The 13,786-nt window shown below is 58.1% G+C and overlaps 1 protein-coding gene across 1 annotated transcript; it reads right to left on the bottom strand.

Annotated features, from left to right (window-relative positions):
* Nucleotides 1–190: 190 nt before the first annotated feature.
* On the bottom strand, nucleotides 191–3,370 carry CD63 (CD63 molecule). The gene is made up of 8 exons (XM_065934980.1): nucleotides 3,291–3,370; nucleotides 2,628–2,704; nucleotides 1,483–1,671; nucleotides 1,269–1,343; nucleotides 1,071–1,166; nucleotides 828–965; nucleotides 498–581; nucleotides 191–340 (listed from the first exon to the last, which is right to left on the bottom strand). Exons 2-8 carry the CDS (start codon nucleotides 2,691–2,693, stop codon nucleotides 275–277), a joined length of 714 nt encoding a protein of 237 aa, XP_065791052.1. The 5' UTR covers nucleotides 2,694–2,704; nucleotides 3,291–3,370; the 3' UTR covers nucleotides 191–274.
* Nucleotides 3,371–13,786: the final 10,416 nt, after the last annotated feature.

Below are 13,786 nucleotides of genomic sequence, written 5' to 3'. Positions count from 1 at the left end.
CCACATCCACTGCCAGACCAAAGAAAGCCTCGAGCAAAATCCTCCTTTCGCCCCACCCCCGCCCTCAAACAGGCCACCTTTCCCAGAGGTGCAAGTAGAACAGGGTCCCAGAGGATGGGAACATGGATAAAGAGGGAGAAGGGATAAAGTATCACTGTCTAAGACAAACTGAGACTCCTTCTCTTTGGGGTCTGAAAAAATAATCCGTTTAATTGAAAAACCTGGCGTATATTGCCCCACTCCCCCGGATGAGGGGGCTGAGGAGACAGACCCCCTACATCACCTCATAGCCGCTCCGGATGCTCTTCACAAGGCAACACGCTAAGACAATGCCCAGGATCTAGGACAGAGAGACGGGGGTGGAGAGGAGCCGGGGAGGCAAGACAGAGCCCCACCCCGGGACCCCAGAGACAACCAGGGCTCCCCTCCACAGACCGGGCCCCTGCTCAGCACCCTCCTGCTGCCCCGAGTTCCCAGACGCCCACGGTGCCTCTCACCTCCACAAAGGCAATGCCCAGGGCCGCTGCAGCCACCACCAGCACATTCTTCCTCAGCCAGGCCGCAATCTTCTCCACACAGCCCTGGCGGGTGGCGGGCACACAAGACAAGACCCCGTCGGACATTTCCCACACCCCCTCCCCTGCCCACCTGGCTCCCCCACCCTCTGTCCCTTTCACCCCATCCTCAGCATTACCAGATTCCCTCCCGATCCCTGACGCCCAGTTTCCCAGAGCCCCAGCCTTCGTCACCTCCACCCCGGTCCCTCTCACCGCCTGAAACATTTCCCAGCTTCTCCAAGTCCCCTACCATCTCACCACCCTTCCTACCTCAGCATGGATGTCCCTCACGGTGAAATTAACCCCACAGTTATTGGTGACGTTGACGCAGCAGGAGTCCGGGACTCGATTGGTCATGGTCGGGATCTTCTCCCAGTCTGTGTAGTTAGCCGCCCCGCAGCACTTAAACTGGGGGAGAGCAGAGATGGGGGAGAGGCTGTTAAGTGACCCCATCTTCAACATGAAGGTTAGACTCTCCCCTTCTCCCACCCCTGCTCCCGGCAACCCACTCACGTCTTTCTGCATCTCGTCCAGGATCAATGCTGTCTGGTTGTCTTTTGGATAATTCTGCATCTGCTGCCGGAAGTCCTTATTAAATTCTGATCTCACCTGGGAGTAGGGAGGATCACCGTGGAGGTCAGAACTCAGGGCACCTGGGTCCCAGAGCAGCCAGGCCTCAGAGGCAAGGGCTTACCCTCATTCCCCGCTCACCTTGTCTCTAAACACATAGCCAGCAATGGCTGCAGCCACTTCCACTAGCATGATAAGGGACAAGAAGATGGCAAACTGCAGGTGCGAAGGACAGGAGTCAGGTTTGGAGTCAGGGACATTCACGGTGTCCCTCACCCCCCACCCCCCCAAGCCCCGCCCAGAGAAATGCCCTTCCGGCAGCCCCAGGCGCCCTCGCGGGCCCACCCCCGCTCACCGTGATCATGAGACAGTAGTTCTCCTTGCAGGCTCCGCAGCAGCCCACAAAGGCCACCAGGAAGAGGAAGGCGCCCACTGCGATAATGACCACGGGCAGCAGGAAACCAGGGGTGGCCCCGTGGGTGATGGTCTGATTCAGGACGAGGTGGGTCCCGACGCCCACCGCGATCAGTCCCACCGCACAGGCCTGTGAGGAGGAGGGCAGGTCAGAACTCAAGACCCACCACCCGCCAGCCCCCCACAGTGGAAGGCAGCGGGTGACCCAGGACACAGACGGAAGCCCACTCCAGAGAGACCGATTCTTACACCTCCAGGAAACTTCTGACAGTGGGGGAGGAGGCTGACCCACCCTTGCCCCACCGTGAGGGCTGGGCAAACTTTAGGGCTCTCTGAGAAAGCCCTCAGGAGGAGCCACACCTTCCTTCAAGCAGCTCGTCACCAAGTGCAAAAAAGAGAAGTTTCCAGTAAGCCTTGATCCCAGGACGCACAGGCCTCAGACAGCAGTGCTTCCTTTGAGCCTCTTCCTACGGGCCTCCAGGGCTCCCAGCAGTGCCTTCTCACTATCCCCATCAGCGCCCACGTCCTCACCCGTTGTGAGCAGGGCGCCTCAGGCCTGCTGGGCCTGGGAGGAGGGAGGGGTTACCGGGGTCAGAGTGGCCGGTCCCCCCCGGACAAACTAGCCTCTCAAGCCAGGAGCCCGGGACTGGAGCCACAGAGGTGGGCAGAGCCCTTACCCACCCCGAGCGGCCGGCAGGGGCGAGGAGGAAATGAGCGGGATGAAGGCAGAGAGAGAGCAGAGAAGCAGGGAGCGGAGGCACACCCGAGGCGAGGCGCGGGCAGGCGATAGCATCAGAACAGGCGGTTGGCTGGTTGCCCCACTGCCCCATATCACAAGAGGCTGGGTCACCAGACAGGAAGGGCCCGGAGGGCTCGCGGAGGAGACCGGCCATGGTCGGCCCACACCAGCCTCTGAGGTTCCCGAAAGCGGGAGGAGGGGACGGCCGCGCTGGCTTCGGCTGCTGCCCGGGCTTTTTCCTCCCACATCTGGTCTCCAGCTGCCTCGATCGTTGGCCCCTCAGGCCTCCGGAGCCGGGTCGCCCCGCACCCGGCCACGCGCCCCCGCCGGCCCCGCTCCCCACTCACGCAGAAGGCCAGCAGGAGAACGTAGAGCAGGAACTTGACACATTTCATTCCTCCTTCCACCGCCATGGCTATCGGGCCTGGGCCAGAGGGGCGGGCGGGGGGATCAGGGCCGGTCGAGGCGGGATCCCGCCTTCCGAGCGCCCCGCCGGCCCTCGAGGCCTCCCCTGCGCGGCCCCCACCCCGGCCCCTCCCACCCGGAAACCCGCGGTCGGATCCACGTCCTCCAGCCCTCGGCCTCCCGCAGGAGAGGGGTGGGGGCGCCCGCCGCCGGCCGGACCCCGCGCCGCCGCCCCCGCGCCCGCGCCCGGCCGAGGCCGCCGGCAGCGGCCAGCACCGAACGCCCTCCCTCCGCCCGGCAGCGCCCGGTGTTAAACGCCCCCCGCCACGCAACCGGGCACGGAAAGCTCTCCTCAGCCCCAGCCCGACCCGCGGGCCCTCTCCCCTGGGTTCCGATCGCCGACGAGCAGAGATGCGGCCGGCGCCCCCGCGCCCCAGCGCGTCCCGGGCCTCCGGAACTTCACCGAGTTGCAAAGTTGCGAGGGCCTCGGGAGCGGCGGGGAGCGCGGCGGGTCTTCGGAGGCCTGGGGCGAGCCCCCGAGCTGGGGGCGACCGGGGACCCCCTCCCCACGCCCCGCCGCAGCCTCGCGGGCCCCGCGGCCTCACCTGGGCTCCCGGAGGCTGAGTGCTGCTCTCCCGCCGCCGCTCAGGGGCTCTCTGGCTGCGCCCCCCGGCTCCGGCCCCGCCCGGCGCGCGGCCCCGCCCCGGCTCCAGCCACAGCCCCCTCCCCCGCGAGCGGCCTCCAGCCTCCCTCATGTGACGCGGGAACAGCTGCGGCCTGAGTCACTGGGCTCACAGGGGAAGGCCAAGCCCCCCGCCCGGTCGAGGCCACGTGGCCCCTTCCGGGAGGCAGCGCCCACCCCCAGCAAGCGAGGGCACCCAGGACAGGGCCTTGGGGAGCCTGAGGTCCTTCTGCGCCCCCCGAAAGGGGCCACCTCGGGGTAGGAGAGCGGGACCCGGCGCTGCCTGGATCTCTCTGGCTCAGGGAAAGGGAAGAGACGTGTGAAAGCCAAAGGAGGGAGGAGCCGCCCGGAGTTACTCTGAGCGCCGGGTCCGGCTGCAGAGCTGAGGCGAGATGACTAGATGGTCTTCAGAAGGCCCCTCATCCTCCACCCTGCGCCCACCCTCTTCCTCTCGCTCCAACTCCTTTCCAGCCCGCCACCCTGCCCCAGAGTCAACAGAGGAAGCTGCTGGCTCTCTGGGATCTGGTGGGGCCAGACTAAACTTTAGGAAAGGCACCAGCCTCACAGCCTCCAGCGTTCTAGACAGGGTGTTCCTGGCCCCCTCTCTGAACCCCCTCCTCCGTTTTCTGGGGCTCCAGAGTATTGAGCCAGTAGAGAAAGCCCTTCCCAACACCGTGTCACCCAGCCAATCAGGACACGTCAGAGTCAGGCTCCTCCCTCTGTGGAGGGTGGCCGAGGTGGGCTCCCACCCCTCCGGGATCTCCCTGTTGCCATGGAGGTTTGGGGGCTACCCTCACACAGGCATGGCATATATCCCCTGGATTGCCCCATCCCATCCTGGTGGACAGTCCAGAGGGCAAGGCCAAGAGAGGACTGGAAGGTGAGGGGGTGGTCTCAAGCTGCCTCCCTCCCTTTGAGCCATGGTGGTCCCCAGGAGCTCTGTGAACAGTTCAAGAACAACCAGCCCCGACAACCTGCCCACCCCGCCTGGGCCCCGGCCCATAGAGTCTTCTCATCCAGCCTGAAGAAGCATTTCCTGAGCCTCAGTATATGTCAAGGAAAGAAACTAAGAGCAAAAGGAAGGCAATCTGGGCTGGGCCGAGAACCAGCTTCCAGGATCATAATCTTCCAGTAAGACACACCCAGGCCCTTCTGGACCTTGCATGCATGCGTGCTAAGTCGCTTCAGTCCTGTCCAACCCTATGCAACCCCATGGACTGCAGCCCACCAGGCTCTTCTGTCCACGGCACTCTCCAAGCAGGAACACTGGAGTGGATCGTCATGTCCTCCACTTCTGGACTTTGTTTCCAGTTATCACCGCAGGTGGGCTGTGCAGGAGGAGCCACGATGCTGAAGAAAGGAGTATTCATCTGTTTCTGCCAGCCATGTGCTGGGCACAGGGCCAGTGAGGCAAGAGAACAGGTGGCCCCATCCTGTGCCAGCAGGCAGAAGCAAGCCCACACTGTGAACAGAGGCAGAAACCCCTGGTGGCAGCTGGGTGGGATCAGAGGGAGGGACAGGTGGTGCCTCTGCCCCAGAGGAAAACAAAAAGGAGTGAATTTCACCGAGGTGGTTGGTGCTCTCTGAGGGGTGTGTGTTAGTCACTCAGTCGTATCCGGCTCTTTGTGACCCTATAGATCGTAGCCCACCAGGCTCCTCTGTCCATGGGATTCTCCAGGCAAGAGAATGGAGTGGGTTGCCATGCCTTCCTCCAGGGGATCTTCCTGACCCAGGGACTGAACCTGTGCCTCTTATGTCTCCTGCATTGGCAAATCGAGTTCTCTACCACTCGTGCCACCTGGGAAGCCCCACTCTCTGAGGTGACCTTAGACCATAAAAGGCAGTCGCTCAGTTCCAGGGACAAGGACAGGGCCAAGTGGAAAAAGGGTTAGTTTTAAAAGTCCATGGCAGGAACCTTCCTGGTGGTCCAGTGGTTAAGAATCTGCCTTAAAGCAGGAGACACTGGTTCGATCTCTGGTCCAGGAAGACCCCACATGCCACGGGGCAGCGAAGCCTGTGTGACTGCTGCGGCCTGCGCTCGCTAGAGCCTGTGTTCTGCAGCCAGGGAAGCCAGTGCGCCGAGACGCCCACAGGCAGCAATTTAAAAAGCAAAGCCCTCCCAGTGCCTGGGCATGGGCACCAAAGACCCCGCATGGCATATTGGGGTTGGCCGGCTCACAGGCCTGGGGAAGGCTCTGGTGACAGATGGTGGGCAGAGAGCTGGTCTGCAGTCACGATTCAGAAACTTTAGCTACCGAAACTCCAAGCATGACGCTTGGTCTTTGACTGAATCTTTGCTGAACAAACTATGAAAGACATTTTAGGAAGAACTTGTCATCCAGTTGCTAAGTCGTGTCTGACTCTTTGCGACCCCATGGACTGCAGTCTACCAGGCTTCCCTGTCCTCCTCCATCTCCTGGAGCTTGCTCAAACTCATGTCCATTGAGTCAATGATCCCATCCAACCATCTCATCCTCTGTCACCCTCTTCTCCTCTTGCCCTCAATCTTTCCCAGCATCAGGGTCTTTTCCAGTGAATCAGCTCTTCTCCACAGGTGGCCAAAGTATTGGAACAACTAGGCAAATCTGAATATAATTGAAGATTAGACATGAGAAAATAATGTTATTAAATGATAGTGTGATTATATAGGAAATTTTCTCTATTTTTTTAAAGATGCATACTAAAATATTTCAGGGTGAAATGTCACATCTGTAATTGACCTTGGAATACTTCACAAAACAATAGATGAAGTGAAAAGAAGACAGTCTGACGTGTATACCCATGACTGATTCATGTCAATGTATGGCAAAAACCACTACAATATTGTAAAGTAATTAGCCTCCAATTAAAATAAATAAATTAAAATAAAAAGACAGTCTGGGTGACGTGACTGCTAAGAACCTAGTGGCTGTGTAGGGTGTGTTCTCAAGGCGAAGGGGAGGGTGGGAAATTACCAAGGGGCAAATGCCGACCTCCTGCTGAAAGGAGGAGGGATAAACGCTGGCGCATCTTGGTCCAAAGCAGAGCTGATGAAGGCCAGAGCCAGGGAAAGGAGGGGAAATCCTTGGAAAAGCCTTTCAGGGGTGACTGCCTACCTGTGGGAGCAGAAGAGGAAGTGGGAAGAATCTGAGATAACTTAGAGCTTCCAGACTTGGGAGCCCAAGGGAGGGGTGGTGGTCACCGAAGGTGGGAGGCACATAAGGGGCAGCTGGGTAGAGATGTCCCACTTGGAATTAGGAATGTGAGACTCAGGAAAGAGGAGTAGTCAGACTAGAGAGAGAAAGTGATATCGAAATTCACAGACAGGGCGTCCCTGGTGACTCAGGGGTAAAGAATCCGCCTGCCAATGCAGGAGATATGGGTTCGATCCCTGGGTCAGGAAGATCCCCTGGAGAAGGGAATGGTTACCCACTTCAGTATTCTTGCCTGGAAAATTCCATGGACAGAGGAGCCTGGTGGGCTACAGTCCATGGGGTCGCAAAGAGTCAGACACGACGGAGCGACTAAACAGCAACAAATGCACAGAAGGGTGAAGGCCAGACAGGATCTCAGAAAACCCCTGCGTTTACGGAAAGTGGGGGAGGGGCTGGTAGCAGCAAATGATCCGAAAGGGGACGCAAGTCGCAGAGCTGGACTCCACTCTGCCAGGCCCAGTGCTGGGCACTTAGAGCCGTGAGTTCTCTTAATCCTGATGACCGCAGCGAGGGCGGTGTCATCTGTCCTGTTTTCAAAGTGAAAGTGCAGTCACTCAGTCCTGTCTGACCCTTTGAAACTCCATGGACTGTAGCCCGCCAGGCCCCTCTGTCCACGGAATTCTCCAGGCAACAGTACTGGAGCGGGTAGACATTCCTTCCCCAGGGGATCTTCCCGACCCAGGGCACGAACCTGGGTCTCCTGCACTGCAAGCAGATTCTTTACCATCTGAGCAGAGACAAGGAAACTGGCTCTGAGACAGGGAGTGACATGCCCTGAGTCCGAGCTAGTAAAGGGCATGCTTAGGGTTTGAGCCCAGATCTCGGGGGGTTCCAAGCTGTTCCCTGCTGTTTCCTCTGTCTCGCTCTCTCAGAGGCCAAGAGAAAAGAGAACTTCAGAGCAGGAGGAGGGGACAGTGACCAGAAGCACTTAATAGTAAAGAAAGCTGAGACGCAAGAGAAGGTCATTGGATGGGGTGGCATTTTCCAGGGCAGAGCCAGGGCAGGATCGTGAGCACCCCTGGGTGAGTGTGGAGGCCTCCGGGCAGGCGGGGGGCGGAGCTGGGAGGGGGTCAGGAGGATGGGACCCTCCTAGAGGAACACCGGGGGGAGGGCTGGAAACACTGTGGCAGGGTGGGGTGCTGGCAGCAGCTTGGAGGGAAAGGATGGGGCCGAGGAGACCCAGCGGAGCAGATCTGTGTGCCGCTGGGAGGGGGCCGCAAGGAAAATTCATTCCTAGTCTGGTAGTCATGCTCACAGAGACGGCTATTGTCATTGTTCCACTGGGTATACAGCTTCTGATTCGGAAGATGAAAAAAATCCGCAGATGGATGGTGGTGACAGCTGGCACAACACATCAATGTACTCAGAGCCACTGAACACTTTAAAAACAGCTAAAATGGTAAATTTTGTGTTGTGTCTATTTTAACACAGATTTTGTACTGAAGTTTCGTTGACTTACAGTGTTAACTGCTGCTATCCAGCAAAGTGATTCGGTTATGCATGTACACATTCCTCCTTGTGTTCTCTTCCATCGTGGTTTATCCCAGGACACTGAACACGGGCCCCTGGGCCACACTGCACGACCTTGTTGCTTATCCATTCCACGTGTGAGAGCTCGGGGGATTCCCCGTCAGTCCAGTGGTTAGGACTCTGTGCTTCCTCTCCAGGGGGCACAGGTTTGATCCCTGCTCTGGGAATTAAGATGGCATCACCGATGCAATGGACATGAACTTGGGCAGACTCCAGGAGACGGTGAGGGACAGGGAGGCCTGATGCACTGCAGTCCACGGGGTCACAGAGAGTCAGACACGACTGAGGGACTGGACCACAACTGGGAACGAAGATCCCACAGGACTCGACACAGCCAAGAGGGTAAATAGAAAGTGGGGGTGAAAAAGCTCACATCTGCTAACCCCAGCCTCCCACTCCGTCCCGCCCCTAACCCTCTCCCCCTTGGCCACCACCAGTATGTTCTCTATGTCACTGACACTATTTTTTTGAAAAAGAATGGCCTGCCCCGAGAGCCGGGAAAGTCAGCATAGAGCCCTGGGTACCTCTGAGTGGGGAGGCAGCTGACCTCAGACCTGGCCCTTCACATCACATCCTTCAGAGCTTCCAGCACCAACTTCAAAGGCTAGGGTCCAGAAATGTCACCTGACTAGCTGGACTTCCCAGGGTGAAGAACCCGCATGCCAGTGCAGGAGACGCAAGAGACAAGGGTCGGGAAAATCCCCTGGAGGAGGAAATAGCAACCCACTCCAGGATCCTTGCCTGGAAAATTCCATGGGCAGAGAAGCCTGGCAGGCTACAGTCCAAGAGGCCACAAAGAGTAGGAGATGACTAAGCAGCTGAGCACATACATACATACATACCCTCGATTAGCTCAGGCTTCTGTCCCCTGGGTGCCTGGCAAGGGTGGGTGGTGGGTGAGCTGGGGTGGGCGTCTCCCCTCCCCCTCCCCAAACAGCAGAACCATGCTGCTCTCTAGCTCTCCAACCAGAGCCAGCAGTGGGCATGGGGGCCTCAGGTGTCTCCAGCACGGGTGGTGCCATCTGAGAGCATGTAGGCATCGCCCAGACCCAGTGCAATGCACAGCAGCTCGCAGCCAGCACCCAGGGCCACCCACAGCCCTGGGAGGAGGGAGGCCTCTTCTCCCCTCCACTCACCAGGCCCCTGGCCTGAGTCCCACTAGGAGGGGCCGGACCAGAGGTCAGGCTGCCAGGCTGGGTCCCCAGCTCTCTGCCCACATTCTTACCCGCCCCTCTCCCAGGTGCTCCGGTGGGAAAGGGAGGCCCCAGTGAACTCCTGCCTGTCGAGGCCCTTGGGGTAGGGGAGCGTGGAAGAGGGGCCCGGAAGCATGAGGAAGGGGAGGACGGAGGAGAAGGGGAGCACTGCAGAGCGTGGGAGAGGAGTGTGGAGAGACAGGAGCAAACAGGAGGTGGAGGACAAGGAGAAGCTGCGGGAGGGCGAGCTACAGGGTGGGGAGGAGGGAGCAGGACGAGACAGGGGGGAGAGAGAAAGAAAAAGGATGCCCTCTTCACCGGGAGGACAGAAGGGTGACGTGGGAACTTAAGGCCCAGAGGCTGGGTCTGAACTGGGGACCTGAGATTTCCGTCCAGAAGCCCTAGCTTTGGATAGGAGGGAGGCAGGGGTGCTTGCGAGCAGCTCTCAGATCTCAGGGTTAGATCAAAACAAGGGCAAGGCTGGAGAGGTTCCGACTGCCCGAGTCTGGGGCACAGAGAGGAGACTCCAGTCCCTGTGGGGCCAACCCCAGCCCAGGGCAAGACTAGCTCACCGCACGATGGTACCCAGGTGAACGTCATTGCCAAAGTCAGCTCACCTCCTCAGCGCGAGGAAAGGAAGGCTCAAAGAGGTGAAGCCTGGACTCAAGCACAACCTGCAGGGGAGACCCAGGGTCCTGACACCGACTCTGGTGCCGCACACACCACCTCCACCACCAGCACGCAGCACGCTGAGCTCAGAGGCCTCAGCGAGAGGCAGGCTCTGCCCCACACGGGACGGTGCCCGCCCAGAACCGCAGCTTTCTCCCACTTAGGCAGGAGGGAGACCACTCCCTTCCTCACAGCACAGGACAGCTGAGCATCAGAGGAGAATGAGAGGCAGAGTTCTGGTACCTTAAATACTGTTGTTGTTCACTCCCTAAATCGGGCCGACTCTTTGTAACCCCATGCACGCCACGCTCCTCTGTCCTCCACTATCTCCCAGCGTTTGCTCAAATTCATGTCTAATGAGTCGGTGATCTAACCATCTCATCCTCTGCTCCCTCTTCTCCTTTTCCCATCAGTCTTTCCCAGCATGAGGGTCTTTTCCAATGAGTCAGGTCTTCACATCACATGATCAAAGTATTGGAGCTTTGGCTTCAGCATCGGTCCTTCCAATGAATATTCAGGGTTGATTTCCTTTAAGACTGGTTTAATCTCCTTGCAGTCCAAGGAGCTCTGAAGAGTCTTCTCTAGCACCACAATTCAAAAGCACCAGTTCTTTGGTGCTCAGCCTTCTTTATGGCCCAATGCTCACATCCATACAAGACTACTGGAAAAACCATAGCTTTGACTACATGGATCTTTGTCTACAAAGTGATGTTTCTGCTTTTTAATATGGTGTCCAACTTTGTCACAGCTTTTCTTCCTAGGAGCAAGCATCTTTTAATTTCATGGCAGCAGTCACCATCCGCAGTGATTTTGGACCCCAAGAGAATAAAAAGTATCACTGCTTCCACTTTTTCTCTTCTGTGTACCACAAAGTGACGGCTCTGGATGCCATGATCTTCATTTTTTGAATGTTTAGTTTTAAGCCAGCTTTTTCACTCTCCTCTTTCACCCTCATCAAGAAGCTATTTGGTTCCTCTTCACTTTCTGCCATTAGAGTGGTATCATCTGGATACCTGAGACTGTTGATATTTCTCCTGGCAATCTTCATTCCAGTTTGTAATTCATTCAGCCTGGCATTTCACATGATGTGCTCTGCATGTAAGTTAAAGGAGCAGGATGACAATATACCTTAAAAATGATGTCTTAAATGAAATTACAAAACAGAAACAGACTTCAAGAATGAGCTTACCGTTGCCAGGGGAGCAGAGGGAGACTGAGAGGAAGGGACAATCAGGGAGGGTGAGATGGACCTGGACCCGCTGCTGAGCTTAAAATGTATAGCCAGCGAGGACCTACTGCACGTGAAACTCCGCCCAGCGTGTGGCCGGGGAGGGAGGGAGTTTAGGGGAGAATGGATTATGCATGGTTGAGTCCCTTCCCTGTTCCCCTGAAGCTGTCATTAACATTGTTAATCGGCTAAACCTCAAATAAAATAAAACCTTTTTAAAAAAAGAATAATAACTCTTGATCATACCCTGTTTTTAGACTCATGGGAGTTCAAATGACTTTGCTTTGAGTAACACCTGGATGGCACCCCACTTTAGATGGCCAAGGAAAGGGTTGGGAGGGACAAGCCAAGCTCCTTAGACACCTCCTGCCCACCTTGGCCTTGGCCCAGGGTTCTGGTCCCAGCTCCGCCCCCCACCCCAGCCGGATGCTCAGCACTCCGCTCTCTTTTTACCTGTTCCTTTCTCTGCTCCTGGGGCCCCCAGCACCTGACCTCTGGCCCCTCATTCTCCCCTGCCGGACTCCTGTCCCAACCCCCCCCCCCCCAGCCTCTGTCACTGTTACCAACAGGGGCAATCAGATGCCTGAGGGGTGACTGGGCAGGTTGGGCGGCTCCAGCCTAATGCCTCTTCCTGCACCTCCTGGGGCAAGAGCTCCCCGATGTGTGGTTCTGGCTCCAGGGCCCGCCCAGGGGACAGAGGTCTCCACTGAGAGTTGACACAACTATGTTTTTTTCTGGGAGGGAGCAGATCAGAATCTGGGAGAAAGCAGAAAGAAGCAATGTGGGTCGGCTGGTTAGCCCAAATTTCTGCTCCTCGGGGCTGGGTCAGCTCATCCCCCAGGGCTCAGTCCCCGGAGGAGCAGACTCTGTGCTCACATCCCTCCTTTTCTCGGGGCTGCAACTGGGATAGTGGTGCCTCCTGCCACCACGATTAGGCCACAGGACCAGCCTGGGCCCACCGCCCCCAGCAGGACCCCACCACTTGGGCCTGGGAAAGCAGAAATAGGAAAGAAAGATAGGGAGAGGTGGGCAGGCCCAGAGAGACCAAGAGTGAAAGTGGAAAGAGGGTGCACCCCAGGACTGGGCGGGCGCGGCCTGCCGGGGGAGGTAGCGGGAGTGGAGAGCGGCAGGGGCACTTGTATCCCACCCACCGCCACCCCCAACCCTCCGAAAGCGAACTCTGGGTCCCTCCTCCCAACCTCCTACTTCTCCCTGAGTCCCTCGGGGTCAAAGAGGTTAACACAGCTTCAGGAGATCCAGGGAGGATAATGATAGTCTAGAATGTGGTGAGGGAGCCGATTGTAATTACATAGCCAGTTTCTCTCTGAGGGCTTCAGGGTATGTAGGCAGGGACCTGGGGGGATCCATTCCGCCAGCAGACTCTCCCCAGCCCAGAATAGCCTCCTCACACCACCTCCCCAGAGGCTCCAGACGAGAAGGCCAGGAGGGGAAAGTCCCTCCCCACTAGGGAATCCCGCTCCCCAGCTGCTCCTCAAGGGCCCAGCCCTCCCCCTCCTTGGAAGGACCTGCAGTGCCAGGGAATGAGTCCACTGACCCTAGCATTAGGGCCTTTGGGAGGAAGAAGCAAGAAGGGGGGTCAGGGGTCATGAGTTACCGCCCACTGAATCCAGCGCCGATGGACAAGGGGGATGGGTGTGGGGTGGCCCGCACGGCAGCAGCGCCCCTTCACCCTCAGAGTGGCCCCCGCACCCGCTCCCACCCCTGCCGCCCCCGCCCCGCGCTGGAGTCTGCAACTCAGAGCGGTCCAGGTGCCCCGGGCCAGAGCCCTGCTGACCTGGCTCCCAGGATTGACAGCCCCTTTTCCTGAGCGTGTAACACGCGGGCCCCGCTACCCAAGGCTACGGAAGCACCTCTGTCCTCCGGCAGCTCCTGAAACCTCGTCTCTGCTTCTCTCCGGGCACCTCGCACCCTTCAAAGCTCACCGCCTTCCGGGGGGCTCCAGCCCACGTTTGCTGTGAACCGGTCGGGACCTTAAAGGAGGCGGGACCGAGGGTTGCCTGGGTAACGCCGGGAGGGGGCGCCCTTGGGGGAGACAGTTGCCTGGGAGACCGGGCAGTGGGCGGGGCCACAAGCCTCGGCTAGCTGGCGTGGTGGTGAGGAAACAGCTGAATGTCCGCATCTCTCCTAGCTCCTTCGCCGTAAAGCCAGTAGCGTTCCCTCCTCGGGAGTGGGTCTAGAACAGCCGGAAATCTGAAGTTCCTGAAAGAGAACTCCCGGGGGTTACCTGCAACCCAAGGGAACCCACCCCGACATTCCCAAGCTCGAGGGAACTCAAGAAAAGAGGCAAGACGTAGGAGAGGGTGGGGAGAGGAGCAAGTCTTAATGCATTATGATATAGAACTTCTCAGACTAGAAAGCTAAAGTGAAAAATACGCCGAGTATGGGGGAAGAAAAAAGGTCCGTTTTAGCCCCACTTCCAAGAAGCAGAAATTCCAGATCCTACCACCGGATGGCAGTCTTGCCCACTCATTGGATTAAATGCGGTCTTGGAATCCGCGGGAGGAAGCCAGGAAGCAGAAATCCTTTTCTGTGTCACAAGTTCCCAACTCTTGCTCTCCAGTATTTGGCAGGTACCCATAACTCC

Source organism: Muntiacus reevesi, chromosome 4, assembly GCF_963930625.1.
Source record: "Muntiacus reevesi chromosome 4, mMunRee1.1, whole genome shotgun sequence".
Classification (NCBI taxonomy): domain Eukaryota; kingdom Metazoa; phylum Chordata; class Mammalia; order Artiodactyla; family Cervidae; genus Muntiacus; species Muntiacus reevesi.
The sequence above is the reverse complement of the archived record's forward strand: the minus strand, read 5'-3'. Positions and strand labels throughout refer to the sequence as shown.

What these genes read in the sequence shown, in the direction of transcription:
- CD63 (XM_065934980.1), bottom strand. Translation starts at nt 2,693, where the DNA reads ATGGCGGTGGAAGGAGGAATGAAATGTGTCAAGTTCCTGCTCTACGTT. An exon ending in ACTACTGTCTCATGATCACG is followed by an intron (nt 1,344 to 1,482) that starts GTGAGCGGGGGT and finishes TCGCACCTGCAG; the next exon opens with TTTGCCATCTTCTTGTCCCT. An exon ending in GCTATGTGTTTAGAGACAAG is followed by an intron (nt 1,167 to 1,268) that starts GTGAGCGGGGAA and finishes CCCTACTCCCAG; the next exon opens with GTGAGATCAGAATTTAATAA.